The following is a 23,794-nucleotide window of genomic DNA, read 5'->3' as shown; positions in this document are numbered from 1 at the left end:
GCGGTTGCGTAATTGCGATTGTCAACATTTCCCAAAGCGAATGGTTTTCATTTAATGTTTGTGGACATTATGCTGACATTATGCGAAAAAAGGTTGGTAATATGTCTTCATAAGAGTGACCCAAGTGCACTCGGTAGAAAGGGTTAAAGAAGAGTTAGTGTTGAGTGAGTGTTCATAGTAGACAGTATATCAATAAAGTTAATTCAGATTTTATAATAATAATTAGATTATATATGTAATTAAAACAACGTAGGAAACGTAGTATTCCCTTTTACATAAATAACTTATGTTACAGAATGCCATCAATTATTCTAATTTAATAATTCATCTTAATTTCAATATTGGGATAACATTTTAATACAGACATTTCAGAGCACTTTAAAGGTCTTTAGCAGTGCATTGTTTATCCTCACAAATAATTGATGAGGATTAATTGGGCTTTGTATTTAATAAGGTCAAGATTTCCATATGTAGTTCCGTATGGGCTTTTTTCGGAGTGGATTCCTTCTCTTCATCATTCTCCAATGACTCAAAAAGCATGTATAAAAAAAAGTTTCTGAGACTAAAGGCACAAAAACACTGTCTGACGTACCAGCGGCGTGTTAATGCTAAGCCGCTATATAAATCCATGGACACTGTCACTCATGCTTAGCATAACATCTCCAGAGTCCCAAAAAAAACAACAACCAACTAGAATCTCTGTGTCGTGCCGATGCCCTTATGCCCCCGAGACCACCAAGTCTTCCACCCCACCCATGTGTTATTATGGATAGTGGGCTGGGGGGAGGTGCCGTCGCTAGGCTAAGCTAAAGGGGTGGCGCGGGGGGGGGGGGGGGGGGGAAGCGCTGTCAACACGGTGCGTGACCCACGCGCGGAGCGAGGGGGCCTTATGCGGCCTGACGTGAAAATTATGTTTTCATTTCCATTTTTTCGGGAGTGCTACCGGTCGTCAGGGAACTCGCCCTGACAGTTCCTCACCACCGGGCAATCTCGCCCTCCCTCCCTCCCTCCCTCCCTCCCTCCCTCAACTCCCTGGTCCCCTCCCTCCCTCCCTCCCTGGTCCCCTCCCCCAGCCCCTCTGCCTGCTCTCTGGTCGCGGGACAGATGCTAGCCTGCTAGTTGTCGTTGGCTCCGCTGGCGCGGGAGACAGATGCCAGGGCCAGAGCGGGCCCCTGTTGGAACGGTGCTGACGCCGGCACGCCTCGGGGCCCAAGCCCTGACCTTTACTGCGAGCAATCTGGGCCTTTAAAAGAAAAATCTATGAGTCATCGTACGAAAAAGTTCATTTTGGTGATGGGGATGTGAATACAGTGTTTTAATTATTAGTGTAAATAGTGAATAGTTACTATTAAACAGCAGGGTCAATTTCATCCGTATATCATATTCGGTCGTTTTGTAATTCACACAGTATCCCTACCAGTAACAGTCTCCTATGGGAGTCAGTAAAGCAAGTAAAAAAACACAACTTTATTTTTATTGTTTTATTCTGTTTTCGATTGGATTTTGTACGTCCACTGACTTATTTTTCATCAACAAACTCTTTATTTATTTTCAGGGTTCACGCCCACTGACAGCGAATCATATGACAGCAAATCACTTCTTTCTTTCTTTTCTTTTTTTTCCAGCAAATCCATTTTGTTTTTATATCCCTTATCTTTGCCTGTGGCAGTAAAGACCCCTGCCATTTTTGAAGGGCCTTTGGGCAACATCCATGCCACCTTAATGTGTAACCACGTCAACCCCACCTCAGTTGCTATTTACATTTTTCTTATGATTTACTTTCAACCTGTTCTCCCAAATAACCTCTCATTTGTCTTTTGTGTTTTCCCCCCAGCTAAGAATAGCTATAACGGATATATCAAATCAAGTAAGTTTGTTTTTCCCATTTTCATCCTCCCGATCTCATGTGTTTCTCACCCTCTTTTGTGTGTCCCCTCTCACCGTCTCATCCTCCATAATGTCCCCCGTGTTGCTTCTCGCTGCTCTGCTGACATAATGAATCCACCTTGTACGTTACAAAGCCTTTAGTTGTCTTATTGTATACGGTTGAAGTGTTTGTTATAATTGTATGCTTGGCTGGAGAGTACGGCTTTCACCAGTAGGTGGTGCTATTGGGCCTCTGGTTAATATTAGCTGTCGAGTTGCTTTTTTTCCAGCGGTGGCCTGAAAAGCACACACATGATTCAACAGGAAGTAGTCACACTCACATGCCATGAATCAAATAGATAATTAAATCATTTTGAGGCAATTCATCTTTCATTGGATCATGAATCCAAAACCTGCTGCTCAACAGAGATTCCCAGGGTTCCTTTGTGTTATTTATATATTTGATCTTAAACATATCTTAATATTTCCATGAAGTTGGACGGGTGGTCATTCGAAGCCACCAGCTCCAACAGGGTGGTGTGCGGTAGGCAAGAGAATGTGCCACAGCGCGTTGGTCGGCACTCGGGCTGTGCATGTTTGACGTAGGCCAGATGAACACTGAAGCTCAGCAGGACGAGAGGATAATCTGCTAGACAGCTGACTGCAAAAATAATCATCATCTGCTCCGTACTCCGTACTTTAAACCCCCTTTCAAAAATGTCCCCACTTTTTTTTTATGATACTGAAAACTGAATGGCTGTTTGCCTTTCACTCGATAAAACTACTACAACTACTACTTAAATTAATATTAAACAGAGGATGCTAAAGTCATTGCCGTTGGATTAAAATAATACAAAAAGGGAACTGTTTGCAATGTTGAATATTTGCATAGCTATTCCAAGCATAACAGTTGACCTGTAAAATATTTGAATGTAGGTGAATGAGATGCGTTAATGATTGTTTTAATATTGTCACTTCCTTGTTCTTGTTCTAAAGAATTACCCGGACACCTGAAAGCATGTTTATTAATTCATGTTCATTATGAATACCAAAGTAAATGTCAAATCCAACTTTTCATTAGAGGCTACGTGGTGGTTAAGTGGTGTTTAATAAATATGAGGACTTTTAATTATTAAACTATTAGCATTCTTATGCCATAAAGAATTACCACACCCTGCCCACTGAATGCCCTCGCAAAATATGTTAGCCGACAAAAGATATTCCATTAACATCATATAATAATATGTATGCTGACTGGTGGATGCTTTTAACCTAAGCGTCTTACAATAATGAGTGCAAACATTCATAGCATGGGTGGTCCCAGTGGCACTCAAACCCCTCACCCCCTTGCAATGTTATGCCTTGCTCATATACATGGAACCGAACATACAGCAATGGTCCTATTTGAGTCGCTTCCAATCTAATCTGAATCCGATTCAATCAAATCGAATAATATGAAAATAACAAAATGAAATAGTAAAAATACAACTTGTTGTATTCCGATCTAGCAGTTGATCTAGCAGTGCAGGTGAATCCCAATCCAACCAAATATAACCAACAAAACAACAAACAACAAAAACAAATATAAAAACTCAAAAATGGATGCCACCGATTCTGACTCTCCGAAACTCCCTTAAACTCTCCCTTATCTAGCAGTGCAGGACGAGCCTCTAATCAAAAGATCCACCAATACATGCCAGTCCGCTAAACTCAACCCCCTCATCACCTCCCCACCCAACACCAACACCACCACCACCACCACCACCACCACCACCACCACCAGTGCCTCCACCCGTCACCCAGAGGGGGGCAGCCGGGGCGGGGCCGCGTTTGTAGCAGTGACGGCGGGCGGCAGCGTCCCCGTGCTGCTGGTAAACAACCGCAAGGGGAGCCTTGGGCCCCCGGGCGGGGGGGCCCTCCCAGCACCTCAGCCTGAGTCTGGGGGGCTCCAGGGAGAGCTGGGGCGGGGGCCGGGGAGCGGCGTGATGGTGGTGGCGGCAGCGGGGAAGTCTTCGGCGGCGTCAGAGACGGCCAGCAGGCTCCAGAGGGCACGCAGTCTGCCCGTCAAATACAGATACCATCCGCGTCACTCCAATCACGCCACACTCAGTCAGTGTAAGAAGAGCGACATCCACACACACACACACACACACAAACACACACGCGCATGTGAGCGTGCATGCGTGTGTGTGTGTGTGTGTGTGTGTGTGTGTGTGTGTGTGTGTGTGTGTGTGTGCGTGTGCAGTGTGAGGCCTGAGCCCGACAGCACGGCTAACACATGTGCGGTGTGACGGCTGGAGTGGTTGCATGTGTAACATTCCTCACTAATGACCCGGTGTGTGCAGCTGTCAGCTGGGGGACATTAAATATTGAACAGAGAGAGAGAGAGAGAGAGAGAGAGAGAGAGAGAGAGAGAGAGAGAGAGAGAGAGAGAGAGAGAGAGAGAGAGAGAGAGAGAGAGAGAGAGAGAGAGAGAGAGAGAGAGAGAGAGAGAGAGAGGTGAAGGACAATTGTGTGTGCGTGTGTGTGTGTGTGTTGGAGCATCTCCTCCGACTTGACGACATTGGAACCCCCACCCCTACACACACCCACCCACAGCACCATCACCACTAAACACACACTCCCACCCCTACACATACACACACCCCGACCCCAGTGTGCTTGGACCAGTCTTCCATTAGGGTGTCACACGCAGACATGCTTGCCTTGCGGTGCTTGAAGTTGCGTGTTCTCCACCCGTGGATGGAGTCTTTGGAGGAGTATTCATTTGGTATGAATATAAACGGTGTTATGGGAGGAGAATGTCCTGCACCCAACGATATTGATCAAGTTAGTTGTCACTTAGTTGTTTTCAGTTGTGGGTCATAAGCAATCCAGGGAGTTGACCCAAACCACATGCAGTCACTTAAACAAATGGCCATTCTGCTGTAGAAGTTATATTTATGTTTTTCTATCCCAAACCCCTGAAATAAATTCTGTAAACATAGATCTTCAGAAAGGAAGATTCAGTTCAACAATTTTAATAATGCTTGATTATAATTATCATCAGAATACATACAATGATAATAACCATCGCAAATGTCTTAGTGCAGCAACAAACAATAACTTTTTTAGTGCATATTCGGCATGTCGTCCATGGCGATACTATCGCATGTTTTCACCGCCATACACACGCTCTGCTCCACTGCACCACTGCATCTTGTCACCATAATGCCTCACAGAGCATCCTATCCTATCCCTCACACCCTTCCCCTCAATCCCCTCTTCGCTACTAACTACCCCCCGCTGATATCTGCTGTGGTCACACTTTCTCACCACTTTCTCTGTTGTTTTTGTTCATGTTTATGTACGTGTCTTGGCTCCCGTCTTCCACAAACACTCACCGGCGTGCAGTCGAAGAGGAACAGACGCTGTCGCCCAAAAAGAAGCAGCGCAACGGGGGCGTGAGGAGCTCGCCCAACTGCTCCCCGAAGATCATGAGGTGGGTCATGTGACCTATAGCCGCGTGGACACGGCCCTCTTCTCTGGCAAATCATGTGATCAACCCCACCGTCTACAACCGATAATTAATGCGAAGCAATTTTGCACCTGTCTCGATATTCACATTTGTCAGGGAATGCATCACAACGGCTGACCTTGAGTCAGAATCGTGTTTTAGTTAAGAGCATAACTCTGTTCTGCCCGGGCTACTAAAGAGACCTGGCGGTTCCTCTGTTCCGTGTGTACCGTTGCACAAGGACCTGTCGGGTCCTTAAACCGCCCTGGCACTAATGACAACCGCAGCCAATCAGGGCGCGCCTGCAGGATAGAATAGCCCAGGGCTATTCTACTATTGTGGAGGCTTACTCTGCTAGCTGTCCTCAGGCACGCTGGCCTGCGGATGATACGTGGCGTCGGAATCAAAAGTGAATTCAAAATGGTACCTTGCTTTTATCTTGTCCCGGGGAATTACACAGTCGGTTATTGATTTTGACAGGAGAAAGCGGCGGCGTTCGGCATGAACTCATTACGGGAACGCTAATGATACCAGGCATTGTTATTAAGTGTCATGAAGGCGGGGGGGGGGGGGGGGGGGAGCGCTGCAGAGTGAACAACACAATGTGTGTATGGATCTAAGATGTGTACTGGAATTGAACTTCATATTTACACCGTTCGTGGTGGCTACGGGTCATTGGGCATTCATGAACCAAATATACAGCTGTAGCTCAGAGTATTTTGCTATGATGTGTGCCGACATGGTGGTGAAGAGTGTGTGGAAAATAAGGCCCGATACCTCAAGGGAAAGCAACAATCCGAACACTATTATAAGCAGGTGATGTGACGTAGTTGTTATGGCAAGAGACTTGGGCTGATGCTTTTGCCTGTTACACAATATCATGCCAGAAAGATGAATTGCAATAACTAGTGTCAGGAAGATGTGTCTCTGGTTACTGTCTAGCACGATATAATCTTTTCCTCGTACAACATGTTGTCACTTTCGATTTGTGGGGCGATTAGATCCTTCTTTTTATTAGTTCACTTTAAAGCAGGATATTGAATGACTCGATGCAGGTCATTTCCTGGTTCGTTGGTATCAAAAAAATTATTCCAAATTGGAAAATATTAGCCGTCAACTATATCATCAAATTCTCAGAGAAAACAACCATGACACTCATTTAGACATGTATTATGATAATATCTACATGTGCATCTAAATATTATGTTGTGTAGTACAGTCTATTGCAAGTTGTGCTGTATTTCAAGTGCACTGCCCACACAGGAGGGAGATATTCTTTAGCCTAAGGGAAACTTCATTGCTCCAAGCAGAAAGGGAAAAAGAAAAAAACAAACATCTGGGTGTATTCTATATCAAAATGTGTTTTTACAGAACCCTGGGCCTCCAGGCCTTAGTAAATAAGTAATGATCAACAGATTGGCTGTGGGCTTCTGAGAAGCAAGCTCTTGTCAGCCTCTTTGAGGCGGGAGGAGAGCTTTGAATGCTTACATCTCCTGCTGCGCTGTTGGGAGGGTAAATGTTGTGGTTTGAACAGCTGTTTCAGCATGTACAATGTAACCTGTTTAAGTGCAAACTTTACAGTTTAAGCAGTAGTGCTGGAAGTGTAAAGTTGATGGTGTAAACATGTTGAAGTGAGCAGATGCTAGAGTGTAAACTTTACAGTGTAAACAGCATTGTTTTGGGTGTGAACCTTAAGGTGTAAACTGCAGTGCCAAATGAAGGGGAATCCTACAACTATACAGATCCTTTTAAACTATACATATATAATGACCTATATAATGATTTTAATACATTCATTCATTTGTATAGTGCTTAGATAGCAGTCAAAATAGTATCATGAAAGTCATAGTAAAAACAACAACTCTATAAGTTTAAAATCATGAAATAATGGGGCATACAGTGTGACGGTCTACGGAATACTATCCATAGTTACAATTGCAATCACATAAAAACACATGCCATCTACATTATTATTTCCATTCACAGAATCATAATTCTCATATGTTCTTTCTAGGAGTCAAATCCCCTGAATATGCAGCACCCTGTGATCGGTTATTATGGGGCATGTTTAATTAAGCAAGAGTCACAAGGCATTTGCCCGCATGCGACTGCAAGGTGACATAGACGTCACGTCGGGTAGGATATCGTCAGGGCAACCAGCGGCGTGGAACAGTGACAGGCTGTCACGGTTGACAGTTTGTGAAAGATAGCTATCTTGGCAGAGCTCTGCCTCGCTAGTCGTCACCCGCAGCGGACATATTGATGTGACAAGTGGTCCGTTGAGTGAGCGCTATAACGTTTGACGCACAATGAAATATTTAGCTGAAGTGTAAGGAAGCAACAATTATTTTTTTACTTAATAAACCAAAATGAGTTCCCCTCTTATTAGCACTCGGTTAAGAAAGTAAACTGTAAACGGATGTGAAAACCTACGTTGTCAGCTGCTTTGAACTCAAAATATTGCATTTCCAAACTAAATGGCAATTTGTTTTACCTATCTACTAATTGATTGGCCTCATTGTTTAGCAAATGTGTAGTTAATTTGTGGTGAAGTGATGCAGTGTACCTGTCTACAGATATAGCCAGCATGATAGAACTTGGAAGATTGTGGATTTAAGATTTAATGATAACAGGAAATTAACCCAAAATGGGTTAAGAATAAGATTTTCATCTGAAAGAAATTTTAGAAGAAAAGATTTGATATTTAATCAAATAATAGTATTACACCACAATACCTCCACAATTATTCATAATGCTCGTTGGCTACATATCCACATAGTTCATACTTCAAAAGCATCTCCAACCCTGTTTATTAATGAAAACCTTAATCCCCTTGGACAACGTAGCGCCATAGTACGATGGCGCGGTGGAGTCAAACAGTATGCAGCAACAGTGCTTACGTGTTTAAAAAGGGGACAACAGAATGCACGATACCAATTCACAATTTCGAACGACTGTGATGGACCGCGGAGCCTGAAAACGAGCGACGCGGATCAAGGCGAGACATTTACCCTCTCAAACCACTCCCCCGTCCCTGAAAGGACACCACGCTCTCGCCTAAGGGTACACGCCCTACAGCTGAACTTTTTTGGCATGACTCTCTCGCGGAGCCTAAAGGGATGGTAGTCTCAACTGACAACGTCATGCATACTTAACACGTTACTTAAGGTTCTTCATTCTTCTCAAATACCCACATGGATTAAGGAAACGCTCCTCTTACAAAGAAGAAAAGATATGAACTATTTAAGAGTTGGTGCGGGTGGGGGGGGGGGGGGGCACAATGGACTGTATGTTCACAAGAGATTATCTTCAAATCTGTCTGACAAAGTCGATTTGGTGACATGGGGAAATGTAGCCGAGCAGCATAAGGTACACTAGATGGCATGAATGATGGCAGTGATGGCAGTGAGTGCACGTAAGCCTGCATATATGTATCAATTTTTTTTTTTTTCTGTAGATTCTAAGTCAATAACATAGTACATCGTACCATTGATTGAAGTGCATGCACATTATGCACAATGCAACTTTTAATATTTACAACTCTAGGGTTCTGAAGCTGTGACTGGTTTTCGTTCCTTAAAACGACCAGGCAGAAGCTTCGACTGAAGGATAACTCCTCTTTCAGCGACCACAAAACCACACGAAAAACCACAAGTCCCTCTTGTCGAGGGACCACATAAGCGGTCAGTGTTGGATGGGATTACACTCAAAGAAGAAGCCCTTCGCCCCGTGACAAAAAAACAAAAAAAAACAGAGTTGTACTGGTCTGGATGGCGGCCGCTGAAACATTAATGGCCTTTACTTTGAAAAGGCGAACACGATTGGGCAAATGGTTGAAATATTTAAAGTGTGGTATGTTGAAGCTTTTACCGTGCGTCAGAAGCTGTATGCGCTAAAGCGGTCGGAGGGATGGGGGGCATAATTGCTTCTCGGCGCTCACGCCAGTCACAGCGCTGTGTCACCGCCGCCGCCGCCGCCGCCCGTCTCCTTCCGCCCGGGCGCCACCGCTGATGTCACTCCGCCGGATGACAGGACGGTTTTGTTGGCGGGCGCCCAGATTAACTCTGACAGGGAGGAACAAAGAGAAGACTAGGGGGGGGGGGGGGGGGGGGAGAAAAAAGGAAAGAAAAAGGGGGGAGGGTGAGTTTGTTTGTTGTTCCGAGTGCCGAAACATTTCGATGTGGTATTGACGAGCGCGTTCCCCCGGAGGTGGCGGGCGCCTTAGTAATAATCTCACCGAGGACGCCGCTCGTGTGAAGCTACCGTTAGCGTCACTGTGGAGCTAAACACTCACAGTCAAAATGTGCTGTAGCCCGCTGAACCAGACAAGGGGATGGCCACCATATGTGTGGCTCTCACCGTATCAATCCGCCACTCAATTATACCCAGCCCCAGACGGACGTGTGTTTCTTTGGATAAGCGTTTCCGATTGGCTGAGTGAATGATGTTTCTTAGGTCCTGGTCACGTACCGCCGAGCTCTCGCCCATCGCTCCCCATCTCCTCAGCTCATTTGTTCCTTGGTAACAAGATTATCTTTCCCCTTCTCTCTCTCTCTCTTTCTGTCTCTCTCTCTCCCCGTTGCTTCATGTCTTTATCTCTCTCTCCCTTTGTCTGTCACTCTCTCGCTTTGTGTCTTTCTCTCTCTCCCTCCCTTTCTGTCATTCTCTCTCTCCTTCGCTCTCTCTCTCTCTCTCTCTCTGTCCCCCCCCAGGCACGACCCCTTGATCATCCCGGCCGGCGATCAGATCGAGAGCATGGACATGAATGTGAAGAAGTACGACTCCACCGGCATGTTCCACTGGTGCCCGTCCAAAGAAATCGAGAAGGTTCTCCTGGTGGGTGACACTACTTCTCCTCCCACTCTGTCCTACCCCCATCACCCCCACTCTGCTCCCCCCCTCCCCCCCCCCGTGCTCTTGAACAAACACACGTCATTTTGTTGCTGACAGGCTTTATATACACCCCTCCCTCCCCCTCTCCCCTCCCCATCCCGCTCTCTCCCAATGACAGATGCCTTGGGTCTCCAAGCAACCAACAGAGGTTGACAGGGCACTTAAACATGTCGTAATGAGGTGTTTGACATGTCATTTGCTATATGGGGGCCGCCCCCCGCTCATAGAACATTTCTTCCCCACTAATACGTATGTCGCTCTGCAAATCACTGGCGGGGCTCCGTTAATGGACGCGCCTCGGAGTGTCACATGATCAGCGGGGTGGGAGTGCTAGGTGAACGGGAACGGTGGGAAGATGGCACGACGGATATTAAATAAACGTATGGGCCGGTATTTCTATTGTGTTATTACTGTTTTAGTGATTGAGCAGATGGTTGTTCATCCCAAGGGACAAACAGTTGTTCAGGTACGGGGTCAGGCATGTTCTGCAAGGACGCATACAGTACATAGTAGTCTGAGGATAGTGGGGATCAAACCCAGTGCTGTTGGGCTGAGACGAGGACACCCTAGCACCTACACTACCCTGGCCCCTACAGACGATTATTCCCACCAGTTGTTATTTTTTTGTTATATTCCACTTCAGATTCCTTTATAATCCTGGGTGGAACGGTCTCCGTTACAGTGGCTCTGGATGCAGTAAAGACGTTTGTGTGGAAGTAGGAGCAGTAGCAGTTGGAGCAAACTAAAATCTGTTATGCTTAAAAATGGCCCTGAAGGAAGCGGCAGCTCACCGGGTAGAGTGCGTACCGTCAAGGCACAGTCCTGATCGCCGCAGCCACCCGTGTTCGAAACCTGCCCGTTGCCGTCCTTTGCTGCATGTCCTCCCCTCTATCTCCCATATCTTCCCGTCTATCTCACTCTAAATCATAAAGCATAAAAAAATGCAAGAAATGAATCAAAAATGTCCCCCCCTGTAAAGACGCGGAGCGAGGCGGCCATGACGGTCCTGAGCGGCCACGTGGTGGTGTGCATCTTCGGGGACGCCAAGTCGGCGCTGGTGGGCCTGCGCAACCTGGTGATGCCGCTGCGGGCCAGCAACTTCCACTACCACGAGCTGAAGCACATCGTGTTCGTGGGCTCCCTGGAGTACCTGAAGAGGGAGTGGGAGACCCTCCACAACTTCCCCAAGGTCTCCATTCTATCCGTGAGTTCAGCCGTGATCGGCAGGGGGGGGAGAGGGGGGTCTGGAAGACGATGGCAGAACGACGCCTTTCCGTGTTCGCATGTCAGTGTCGATTACGTCGTGACAAGGTTCAGCCTTGGAGCGGATCATCGGAGGGGCGGCAGTAGCTCAGGAGGTAGAGCGGGTTGGCTGGCAACCGCAAAGGTTGCTAGTTCGATCCCCGACTCCTCCTAGCTAGCTGTCGAGTGTCGCGGTGTCCCCGAGCAAGGCACCTAAACCTAAGCTGCTCCGGACGAGCTGGCCGTCGCCTTTCATGGTTGACTGGTCGCCGTCGGTGTGTGAATGTGTGCACGTATGGGTGAATGTCAGGCATAGTGTGAAGCGGATAAAAGGATAAAAGCGCTATACAAATGCAGTCCATTTACCGTCATCGTGGCAGCTGGGCTCATGTGTCCCGTGATGTTGCTACAAAGGTGTAATTGATAAAAGTTTTCCATCGCTCTCCTCATCGCCTTAAAAGGGCACACCACTGAGCCGCGCCGACCTCAGGGCCGTCAACATCAACCTGTGCGACATGTGCGTGATCCTGTCGGCCAATCAGAACAACATCGACGACGCCTCGCTGCAGGACAAGGAGTGCATCCTGGCGTCGCTCAACATCAAGTCCATGCACTTTGACGACAGCATCGGACTCCTGCAGGCCAACTCCCAAGGTGAACGGTCGTGGCCTCGTCGTAGCCCGGTGATTGTGTTGTGTTGTGGCCTGCAGAGGGGGGAGCCTTGGCAGAGGCCCAGGATACCCCCTCCCCGGGCGCTGGCGTGGCTGACCTCTCGGTCTCTGTTTGACGATGAAGTTTAGTGACTCTTTTTTTCCTCAGGGTTGCATAGTTTTAGCTGCCTCTGGTTAGCTTAGCTTTAGCTGCCTCTGGTTAGCGTGGCCTCGACTGTCCGGGGGTTAGCTTATCTTCAGATGCCTCTGGTTAGCGTGGCTTTACCTACTTCGGGTTAGCCTCGCTTTAGCTGCCTCATATTAGCCTAGCTTTAGCTGCTTTGGTTTTGCCTGGTTTTATCTGCCTCAGGTTAGATTGGCTCAAGCTGCCTCGGGATATCCTAGCTTCAGCTGCCTCGGGTTATGCTAGCATTAGCTGCCTTGGGTCAGTTTTTTCCTTATTTTTAAATAATTGATATTGAGTGTGGAAGAAAGTGTGTACAAAAATATTCGTACCCACACTTGCACGTCATTGCATAAATAAACAGAACAAAAACACAAAGATAAATAATATAAATAATATTCTGTAATTTATTAATATTGTATGATAATAGTTGCTGGGAGAAAACAGGGAGAGAAAAAATAAGGCACTCAAGTGATTTGAAATGGCTTTTAATAATTTCCCTTCACTGGCGTTGAATGCAAAGCTTTTAGAAACCTTTGACCTATAGAGCGAGAGAAAAAAAAACACCTGCCAAATTCGCTGTTTGGCTAATACATACATGGCCCAACATTTGCCTGAGTCAGCACTAAGTAGTGGTTGTCAAAACAGGGCCCATGTATAATGCATACGGTGTCACCCAGTTAATGTGCTTACTTGTCAGTCTGGGGAAGCCACGCGACGTCAAGTCATTTGGAATTCCATCTCGTGTCACTTAGGTTTCTACTCGGCTGATCCATACCATGCACCTTTTTATTCACGTAAAGAGGCCGGTGCCACTCTCGCACATGCAATCTGAAGGAGTACAAAATGAGTTTGTATGTCGCATCTATTATGCATTAGACTAATATCGGGGGGGGGGGTCTCTCTTTTTCTCGTCCTGCAGAATTTAGACCCGTCTCATCTCCATGCGTAACACTTTGCTTTACAAACCGCCGCGCGTTGACTTTGGTATCGGCCGGTTATGTCCGCCCGACTGATTCACTGGAAAGTGGCGTCAAGCAATACAGCCCGTTTTATATTGGTTTTAGATGATGTCTCTGAATTCTGAATTGCATTCCCGCTCTGTTCAGGTTTCACACCACCAGGGATGGACAGATCTTCAGCGGAGAACAGCCCCGTCCACGGAATAGTCCGGCAGATCTCCATCTCCACCGGAGCCAACATACCAATCATAACAGAACTAGGTATTTATGTTGTTACGTGCTTTTCTGTTTTGGTTCATAGACAAGAAAAAAAACATCTTGTATTGTTAACTCTGTCACTTGTAAACTGTAGAAAGACTTGTCACACCGTTTGCTTTAGATGTGTGTTTAGTGTCTGTATAGTGGAGAGATCAGACAAAACATGTTTCCATGTCTTTTTGTAACAATAATTACAGCCTGTCATTTCTCGATTAACTGGACTAACGATTTTAGCTCCTCCTGCTTCCTAGTGGTTTTTTTTGTATTGAGTTTGCTTTGGTCGTGTTGATGTGCTTCTTCAGTAACTTCCGTTTCCGCCCTCCCTCCCCCCTCCCCCCTCCCCGTCAACGTATGGTCTAGCGCCGTTAGCAAAACCGGGCAAAGTAGTGCCTGTGGTTGCATTCAGTCAGGATAAAAGCAGTGGGACCAACATACAAATGATAACAGAGCTGGGTAAGGCCTGCGTTTCTGTCGCCGCAGTGTTGTTACTGCCGCTGCCTCCATATCGCCTTCACTTCCTGTTCTCTTTCTTCTTCCTGCCGTGGCTCCCCCCCCCCTGCAGTCCATTTCCATGGCAACGCATTCTGCCATGATATTGCCCACCATTGTCTACTTTGATTCTTCATCTCAAGTTCTCTATTTTTCTATCTCTAGGGCTTGTACATCGCAACGTCACCTCGCAATGACCGCCGCCATTTTGGAAGCATTGGAATGTTAATTATGTTGGTAGTAACGTTTTTTATATTGATTAGTCATTAATCATAGTTAGTCATCAAATAAGTTGTCATGATGGGGAGCCATTGTTGCGTTTGACACTGCCACATTGTCACAGTGTATTTACGTTGATTTAGGATTCTACAGCACTGCAACCGCCACCAAAGAATCCCATGATGCATTCTGATGTACAAGCCCTTTTTTTTTCAACTTTGTATGAGAATCACAAGGCACTCTGATCCCTCTGAAGTCCTACTGGTTTGCTTTTTTTTGCGTCAGTTATGTCAGATCGCATTCTCTGACCATCGCCCTGTTTTATCTCAGCTCTGTCACTACGGGCATGGCATTCATACTCGCACACTGGCGCACCACCCCTCATAAGACGTAGCACCCCTCAAACATCTCCTTTTCAACTCGCTTGCGTGCATTTTATGCCATCTTCAAAGGAAAAACAAGCTCCATGCCCCTCATCCACTTTCATGCGTTTTGACACCCGAGAGTAAGTCAATGGAGGTTGTGCTTTGGATGTACGAGACCAAAAACATGGATCAGTGTTGGCATATTGGTGCCGACTGATCCCTGGAGGAGTCCTAGCTATTGCATCATGGCCTGGGGGTTGCACCGTATGCATGGTGTCACGAGGACACACGCAAACGGCCCTGTATCTGGAGCATGGCAGAGAGTGAATACCGACTCACAGCTAAAACGTCAACACGTTTCAGTTGTTGGTGAAAAGAACACAAATTTGGCCAGATCTGTGATGGTATGAAAAAAAAAAAAAGGATTTGCGTATCATAACAATTGATTTCTGGTCCCGTCGCTGCCGAAAAAAGGCTTCACGCAGCCTCTTCTTCAGCACGTCTCCCGCGTGTGTTTTCACCCGTTTCCCTGTGAATTGAGTTTGAATCTGCTGAAGTACGCGCACCGCATGCTGCGTTCCTGTTACGCTGCTGTTTTCAAAATGCAAAGCATGCAAAAACACATCCCGTAATGCACGTGATGTACTACGTTAGATTACATTTGATTCGCTTTTAATGACGTTGCACAGAGTCTAATCTAATAAGATACGTCCGTATAGGTAGAGATATACGCACATAATCGAATATATACACGAGAAACACACATTATACTGTATATACTGTATGCGTATGTAAGACTCTCTTTCTGAATCTCTTAACAGTGAACGACTCCAACGTTCAGTTCCTGGACCAGGACGATGACGACGACCCAGACACGGAGCTGTACCTCACCCAGCCCTTCGCCTGCGGGACGGCCTTTGCTGTGAGCGTCCTGGACTCCCTGATGAGTGCTGTAAGTCTTGATGAAAAATCCTCATGATAGTTATAATAATAAATGTTGTTCAGATAGCACTTTGCTAGACACTTAACATGTAAAGGACAAAAAACAGGAGTAAAAGAAAAGCTGAATATTAACACATGGTCACTTTAAAACATTTAAAAACACCCAGATAAAGGGTAGGAATTATGCTTGTCTACATGCCCAGCAGACAAAGTGGATAATTATTGCGTGGTTGACACCGTCGCTCATGACTGTGACCTAATTCATTCATTGTGAAGTGCCTTGAGTGGCCACGGAGGTTAGGCTAGATGCATGCAATCCATCATTTCTCATATTACAAGATGTAGTGTGCACACCTGTCACTAATTTTGATGAATGTAATGTCTTGCGTCAAGCAAGACATTACATCTCTCATTAGGGGGCCTCGTCCTTTGACCCTGCCATTAGGAAAGTTAACATTGGGTTGTCGGGTTTAAAACAAGACCTGTAGCAGGCACCGATGCCGTTCTGCTTGAGTGAGGGTTAGAAACGCTGCTCGGCTAGCTTTTTTTGGTTAGTTTCTTTTGTCGTCGGCGGCTCCCATCATAGACGGTGGCGTCGGTGGATTGAGATGTCACCATGCACGTACACACGCACACACAGAGTGCTATGAAAAGAAAGAAATGTGACAAAGTTGCATTTTCAGTACACCAGAGTCTTCTTTTACTTACTCTATTTTGACTTCTTGTACACTTCTTGTACTTACCTTAGCACCAACACGATCCTCCGTAGAGGTTGAGATGAGGCTGCTGGGAGGAAAAGGGAAAGTGGGGGCCTCATTTCATCCATGGGTTATTATTAATGGAGCCATAAGCAGTAAGTGGCTGTTTATCATTGCACCAAGCGAGATAACTACGGCCTGTTCACACACGGCATTTGTTCAGGGGGTCGTTTTGATGTCCAAGAGGAGCTCAGACAGCGTGAATGTGTGTCAGGGCTCTCTTTATGTCTCCCTCTCGGTCAGCCTCTCTCTTGTCTCTCTGTCCGTCTACCTCCCTCTCCCCTTTCATTCTGTGATGGGGCTGAGAGTAACCCGCAGTAATTGGATTCCGCTGTCTTTTCACTCGGCACGCAGGCCAATGTGACGCGACAGAGCCGGCCTCCAGATAGCACCGCTCTGACCGGCTTGGCAATTTAAAGAAGTGACTCCAGTCTGTGACTCCAGCCAGTGATTTTTTTTTCTTACGGATCCGTTAAGCATCACTCTCTCTCTCTCTCTCCCTCTCTTGCTCTCTTGCTCTCTCTCCCTCTCCCACGCCACATCCCGTGCTACCTCCCTCTACCTCCCAGACATACTTCAACGATAACATCCTGACGCTGATCCGCACGCTGGTGACGGGCGGAGCCACGCCGGAGCTGGAGGGCCTGCTGGCGGAGGAGAACGCGCTGCGGGGGGGTTACAGCACGCCGCAGACCCTCGCCAACAGGGACAGGTGTCGGGTGGCGCAGCTGGCTTTGTACGACGGACCCTTCGCCGACCTGGGGGTGAGTAGTGCGAGGGCGGTCCTTGCTGGACATCTGGGGCAGGGGGGGGCTGTGTGTAAGGGGGGTGGGGGGGGGAGGGTCGGCGGGGGTGGTACAGACACAAATAAGCGAAGGAAAACACTCTTCTGTGTGTTTGCTGACATTGAGGAGGAGGTGGGCGGGAGGGAGACAGCATGGCTGTTATCCAGTATTTTTTCTATATTTGTCGGAACTGATGCATTTTAAAGGCTCTGGTTGAAATGCAATCTCAAAATGGCAGAGATGTATTAATTGCCGCTCACTGAAAACTTCTCTGCGTTGCCAATTCTCACGTGTATAGTTATTTTTAACGACATATCTAGTCAGGGTACAAGTGCAGACAAAAGTGTGTACTCACAAATTGGCCGAAATAACAAGTACAGACAATAACACAAACTTAAAAGCAAGGGGGTCTGAGAAAACATCTGCTCACGGTGGTGATCACCATACCGCCAGAGGTGGACTGGATCGGAGGGGTATTGAGATAGTGTCACGATAACGGGGACGAGCAAACCAATGAGGAGCTGGGGATGTGGATCTCCTCAACAATGGGCGTAGACGTGGGCGTGACAGTTATGTAACTATCAAGTGACATAAGTAAGATATGAGTGAAGCATATCTTTCAGCTTGGTTTGACGTGGGGTTGGATGTTGGGTTGTCATCTAAACCAATTCCTTTTGGGGAAAGTAGAAAGTAAACTTGGCTGAAGAATGTGGACCCTATTTTCCATACTAACATAGAATAATACTAAATACTAATACCAACACACATTATTGTCTATAAACAAATGTTTTCTGTCATTATTACATGTTAAAGATGGTTTATTTCCGTTATTTCAGGATGGAGGATGTTATGGTGATCTTTTCTGTAAGGCGCTGAAAACCTACAACATGCTGTGCTTTGGCATCTATCGGCTACGAGATGCTCATCTAAACCCGCAGAACCAATGTACCAAACGGTAAGAAAAACGATTAAAAATGTGTTTCATCCACCTAAATCTCCCAGCTATAGTCACCAAAAATGACAAAATGACCACAGGGATCTTCAATATCTCATCCTGATTGGTGCTTTGCTTTCTTTCTCCCCGCCCACCAGATACGTTATAACCAATCCGCCGTACGCGTTTGAGCTGGTGCAGTCGGACCTGATATTCTGCCTGATGCAGTTTGACCACAACGCGGGCCAGTCCCGGACCAGCCTGGCCCACTCCACCCACTCGTCCTCCCACACCTCCCACACCTCCAGCAAGAAGAGCTCCTCCCTCCACTCGGCCCAGCTGACCAACCGGACCAACCGCTCCAAACCCCGCGAGCCGCGGGACAAACAGAAGTAAGTTACCGCCCCTCCCACGCCCCGCCCCTTTTTAAAGATGGCCGACGTATTTTGGTCTTGCCTTTTTGGATTTGGGTTTGTTTGTTATTGTAGATGTCAATTTCTTTAGGTGTGCGTGTGTATATCTCTGTAAAAGATGTTCCTAAAAAATAGATTTCAGTTGTTTGTGCTTTTGAAAATGATACTACATCCGATATCTACTGTATCAGGTACCTAATACAGAAGACTACTAGCATTCATTGGGATTGACATTAGAAAACTTTAAACAATAATATTAATTCTTATCAATTTTAATGGACATTACTTTATGATTTGAAGATGAATGCTACATTTATAAGGCTTCTAATATATTTTCCAGTAAAAACTCAAATATAAATCAGAAAATGTTTTCAACATTTTGTCAGCTGCTGAACGACTGTCCTAACATGTATATGGTTAGTAATCTGTTCTAAACATTTAAAACTCACATTCATTGATTCCTTACTTTTATATATTTTTTATAAAAAATATAATTGATCTAACATTTGGCATGCTAGCTGCATGCTAGCTACATTAACAATCTCCAGGGAACAGGCATAGAGAAAATGCCTAACCCTATCCCGATTAACTTACTAACATCTGAATCTTTCATGAGCCCTATCTAACCATTTTATTGTGGTGGTCATTCACACTCCACTTTTTAAACCCTTCCATCCATATCTATATGTTCCAATATTTATTATGTACCCTTAAGTCGTTCCCAAAACGTTGTCAAACATCATTAACACTTGACTATCCTGCCCAAACGTTTAATTACTAATTAGCATATTTTGTTTGAAATCCCCATCATTCTATCCCTAACCTGATGCAACTTTGAGTAGGTAAATAGCTTACGTGTACTGCATGGGTCCTGATCATCAACCATGGTGTATTTGTGCTTAGTACATTGCTTTAGGCTTTAGGGCTGGGGGTTAGGGTTTCATGTTAGGGTTTGGTTTAAGGGCTTGTTTTTGGTTTTGTTTAGGTTCTGATTTCATATATATAGGTTTGGGTTCACAGGACAAATACTTAAACGTGTCTCTTGTCTTCCCTGATGTTATATTCTACAATATTAGGTGCAATTGTCAACTGACAATAAATATATTTTTTTATAAAAAAAAAACTTAACTCTGAGAGCAAGCTACTACGGGCACACCGACAGAACGAGACAGGGCGAGAATTTGATATGAAATTGTCCGAGGTGGCAGACCTGTCAAAAAAAGACTGACAATTAACTAGTTTTTTGACAAAAAATACTAAGAACCTATGCCCATGAAGATAGCTTTGAATTTGAGAAGATCATCCTGCTCATGTGTTTCCTGTTTGGCTCCTTCCTCAGGAAGGACGTGGTTTACAGATGAGCCAGAGAAGACTCACCCGAGGAGTGTGCACGTGAAGCCTGTTCTGTCCATCAACCAAGTCAACCAATCCAAACCTACGAGCAGCCTAATCCCGCCCATCCGAGAAATAGAAGACGATAGCTAAAACGTTGCATCCCTTTATTGCTTGGATACCGCCACGGACCCCGCCTCCTCCCCCCCCACCCCCCGGACGTTGCCCATGTTAGGTGTTGAAAAAACAGCAAAAACAAAACACAAACTAAATATTTTCTTGCAGACAAACATCGATCCGATTGTTGCTAATGTTGTCAAGTAGCACACACTAAAAACGAGCAACGTTTAAAAGGTCTAGCCCCTGTGGTTGTAATAAACGGTAATAAGAGAACATGACAATAGGTGAAATTATATATTGAAGACAATCACATTGAAAAGTCACAACCATGCGCTCCATTTGTTATTCCAAACTCTGCCTTGGATGCTGCGGGCTAATTCCGAAGTTTTTCCACTTTGAAAAATGGTAGGGTCTCGTGAGAATCCCAGCGCGAGGAGACCAACCGCTGGTCACCAGAAGTGATAGTTTACGTTAATAGCTCGAGCTTTGCAAACATAAATGTTGCCTTTTTAGCTGTTAATAAACAACTACTTAACATATTTTACTCAGTGTTGCAGAGCTATTCTGTAAAGTTTGTTAAAATGTGTATTTCATATCTAACTGCAAGCCCACCATGACGGTATTGTTTGGTTACGGTAACTTGGAGCTGCTTGACATTTGTAACTGTTGGGATGGCCAATATCCTTGACCAAATATAGGAACACGGCCTCTGGCCTTATCTGTATTTGTTTGTTTCGTTTTTTCCTAAAGCTGCCTTTTCATTTATGTTTTCACATCTTGTTTTTGGCTAAAATGTCCAAAGCATCAAGCGTTTGGGCTATATTGGCTAATTCCTACAAAGCCTTTGGATATTTGCAAAGGTTTTCACTTCAATTATCATCAATACCTTTTCAATAAACCAAATATGATAGAGCTGTTTTAAAGGAGATAAGATTCAAACATGTTTGATTTGCTTATAGTGGAGTAATCGACGGTGGTTGTGGAAATCAATCTAGACATTATGGACAACCATGCAAATTCATTTAACATAGTCACCCGTTCAGTGAATGAGTTAGTGATACAATATCAAAGCCACGTATCGCATGAAGTGGGCATTGACGAGTCCTCCTTTGGCTATAAGCACTGCCTGACATTGAATAACGTTCACATATGCACTAACTGAAAATCCACAAATGTCCTACTCAGAGATTGAAAGGCTTTTTCTGTAGACGCTCCAAAAACAGCTCAATCATAAGCCACAATTTTGGCTATTTCTCACGTTTGCCTCTTTTACTTCATATCAGTGGAAATAAAATGACAGTTGACAGTTTTGTTAAAGAGGCCAGTCACAATTCATCATCGGGTGTCTTTTTTTTTACCAAACAACTTGCAACGTGCTACAAACTTGATATTTATGTTAAGGCTTTCAAGCATATGAGAACAGAATGTTTCGCCAAGAGCAATTTTTAATCAAACTGCTTAGCCAAGGTACCATCATTATTCAGGAAGCTTAGCCAAGAATAGGCATTAATCATGGCTTTCTTCCATTCCATTCTGTTGACACTACAGTCAATTTACAGTCACTTAACCAGGCCCAGGAGCTTGGGCCTGAGAGGAAAGCAACATGCACCTAACCTCAAAAAAGACATTCATTCACAGGCGTTGGCTAGTTTAGCATGAGTTGGGTTGAAGGAAGGAAGGAGTGAGGAAGAGAGGAAGAAAGGAACTAACGGACATGATGGTCGGTGATGTTCCCGGCAGTGCCGAAGCCAAAGGAGGGCTCCAGGAGAGACCTACTGTTGCGAAAAGAGGCTTGTAGGTAATAAAGCTTCACGTACATAACGCCACGACTGCTCTTTACTTTCCGTCTCGACGGCGGCTAGCCAAGGTCAACTTTCAAACTGTGCTCATGAAATTATTTTCATTTGTAAAAAAAAAAAAAAAAAGTCCAGCTGATTTGGATTCCCTGCAGCTGTGTTCAAATGAGTCTTAACGCTACTACGTCAAACCTATGGTCGTTCACAACGGAAGAGCTCACAATGGCGATTCTGGTCTGATAATATGTGTATCTGCTCTAAAGAAGTCTATATAAAGCTTTATGTAAACAAATTATTTTCAGTGTATACTTGCTTGACAGATAGCATCTGTGGGAGTGAGGGGCATTTCACATTGCCGTCTAGTTTTGCATTCTTTTTTATTTTTAGCACATTGACTTGTGGACACAATGAGAGTGCTAAGCAAATACTTCTGACTATGTCATACTACCCAATAATAATGATTATAGTATATTGTCTTGTACAAAATAGGTTTGTAAATAACTTGTACATGATTTCATTTTGTATTTTCACAAATTAAAAAATTATGTATCGTGTTTTGTGTCCTGTATTTAAAGGAGAAAAAGGAGGTATGTATCTATACCGGAGACCGAAGGTATAGAGAAATGATGAAAAATGAGAAAATTAGAAAAATGAGAATAAAAAAATCAAGAAAAGGAGGTATAGAAAAATGGAGAGAATAAAAAAATTGAAAAAATGAGTTAGAGCGAATAAACAATTGAGGAAAAGGAAGGTATAGAAAAATGATGGCGAGAATAAAAAGTTGAGAAAAAGGAAGTATAGAAAAACACTAAATATAGGACTAATCTGTCGTATTGTACAGCACGCGGTGTGTCTAGCAGGCAGCATCAGCAGCAGCTGTGTCCCCTGTTTACCAGGGAAAGGCCTGAGGCTGCTGGTGTAGAGATGACTAGAGCTGCAGTGGTGTGTTGACTTTAATACCTTCAGCTGCACAAGCACGCACACACACACACACACACACACACATGCGCACGCACGTGGGTGACAAAAGTCTCCAGATAGACTTTTGTCTGTCTACCTGAAGTAGACTGGCAAAATGGATATTTCAGATTGTCTATGTTGTCAGTCAGACAAAGCCAGCAAATTGGTTGCACCTTGTGCAACCAATGTGACCATTAAGCCTACTAGAATTTACTGTTGACATTTCATACACTAAATGATCAATTGATCAAATAATAAAATCCATAGATTACAAATCGCAGATTAAATGTTAAAAGTTCACACATTAGTTTACCATCCTACATTCAGTAGAGAGAGAGAGAACGAGAGAGAGAGAGCATAGAGAGAGAGCAGAGAGAGAGAGAGAGAGAGGGGGGGGGGAGAGAGAGGGAGCGAGCACAGAGAGAGAGAGAGAGCATAGAGAGAGAGAGAGAGAGAGAGCAGGCTAAATATAAAGCCACATCCTCATCTTCTGTTGACACCGGGCGCTTTGCGACTCGCTAGACAAATCATGTGACACGGGAGCCGCACACTCGCCGCTGCTGCGCCCCTCTGGATAGCACAGCTGATGGAAACACTCGCCACACTCTCACCTTGTAGGGGAGTGGGCAGCAGCCCATCATGCGTCTTATTAACGATTTTACACGCCATGCCTCGACGGGAGGCCGCCAGCATGCCAATAATATTTACTGTCTGACGCCCTCGCTACTCACACTTCACACACCCCGGGGGGGGGGAGGCATTGATCCCCTGCCTTGCCCTCTCCGTATTAAAACACACACACACACACACACACACACACACACACACACAGTGACAACATGTAGCAGCGATCACAAAGCATTTCACTCAATAGTAACTCTTCTTTACTGTCTGTCCAGTTGATAGGAACATGGTTGTGGAGTGTGTGTGTGTGTGTGTGTGTGTGTGTGTGTGTGTGTGTGTGTGTGTGTGTGGTCGTTGTGAATGCCAATGGTTAACACCATCACATTATCATGATATGCAGAAAGGTTGTCTGCTCTATGCGTTGTGTTGTTTTTTTGTACTATTTTAAGGACCACATAACAAAACCTGCCTTCCACACACACACACACACACACACACACACACAC

The 23,794-nt window shown here is 45.2% G+C and overlaps 1 protein-coding gene across 1 annotated transcript in view; it reads left to right on the top strand.

Moving 5' to 3' along the window:
- LOC311366769 (calcium-activated potassium channel subunit alpha-1-like) overlaps positions 1–19,918 on the top strand; it is a gene marked incomplete at its 5' end in the record, with an annotated part of 74,187 nt that extends 54,269 nt beyond the window's left edge. Inside the window, 12 exons of the mRNA XM_084485555.1 lie at positions 1,835–1,867; positions 5,260–5,347; positions 10,075–10,198; positions 11,235–11,459; positions 11,959–12,151; positions 13,441–13,554; positions 13,912–14,004; positions 15,446–15,576; positions 16,894–17,088; positions 17,946–18,064; positions 18,202–18,435; positions 19,796–19,918. Of these exons, the coding sequence (XP_084341681.1) occupies positions 1,835–1,867; positions 5,260–5,347; positions 10,075–10,198; positions 11,235–11,459; positions 11,959–12,151; positions 13,441–13,554; positions 13,912–14,004; positions 15,446–15,576; positions 16,894–17,088; positions 17,946–18,064; positions 18,202–18,435; positions 19,796–19,817 (1,571 nt within the window). The remainder of the gene's footprint in view (positions 1–1,834; positions 1,868–5,259; positions 5,348–10,074; positions 10,199–11,234; positions 11,460–11,958; positions 12,152–13,440; positions 13,555–13,911; positions 14,005–15,445; positions 15,577–16,893; positions 17,089–17,945; positions 18,065–18,201; positions 18,436–19,795) is intronic.
- Positions 19,919–23,794: the final 3,876 nt, after the last annotated feature.

The sequence above is a fragment of the Micromesistius poutassou genome (genome assembly GCF_964030765.1).
Source record: "Micromesistius poutassou genome assembly, chromosome: 21".
In the NCBI taxonomy this organism is placed as follows: domain Eukaryota; kingdom Metazoa; phylum Chordata; class Actinopteri; order Gadiformes; family Gadidae; genus Micromesistius; species Micromesistius poutassou.
The sequence above is the reverse complement of the archived record's forward strand: the minus strand, read 5'-3'. Positions and strand labels throughout refer to the sequence as shown.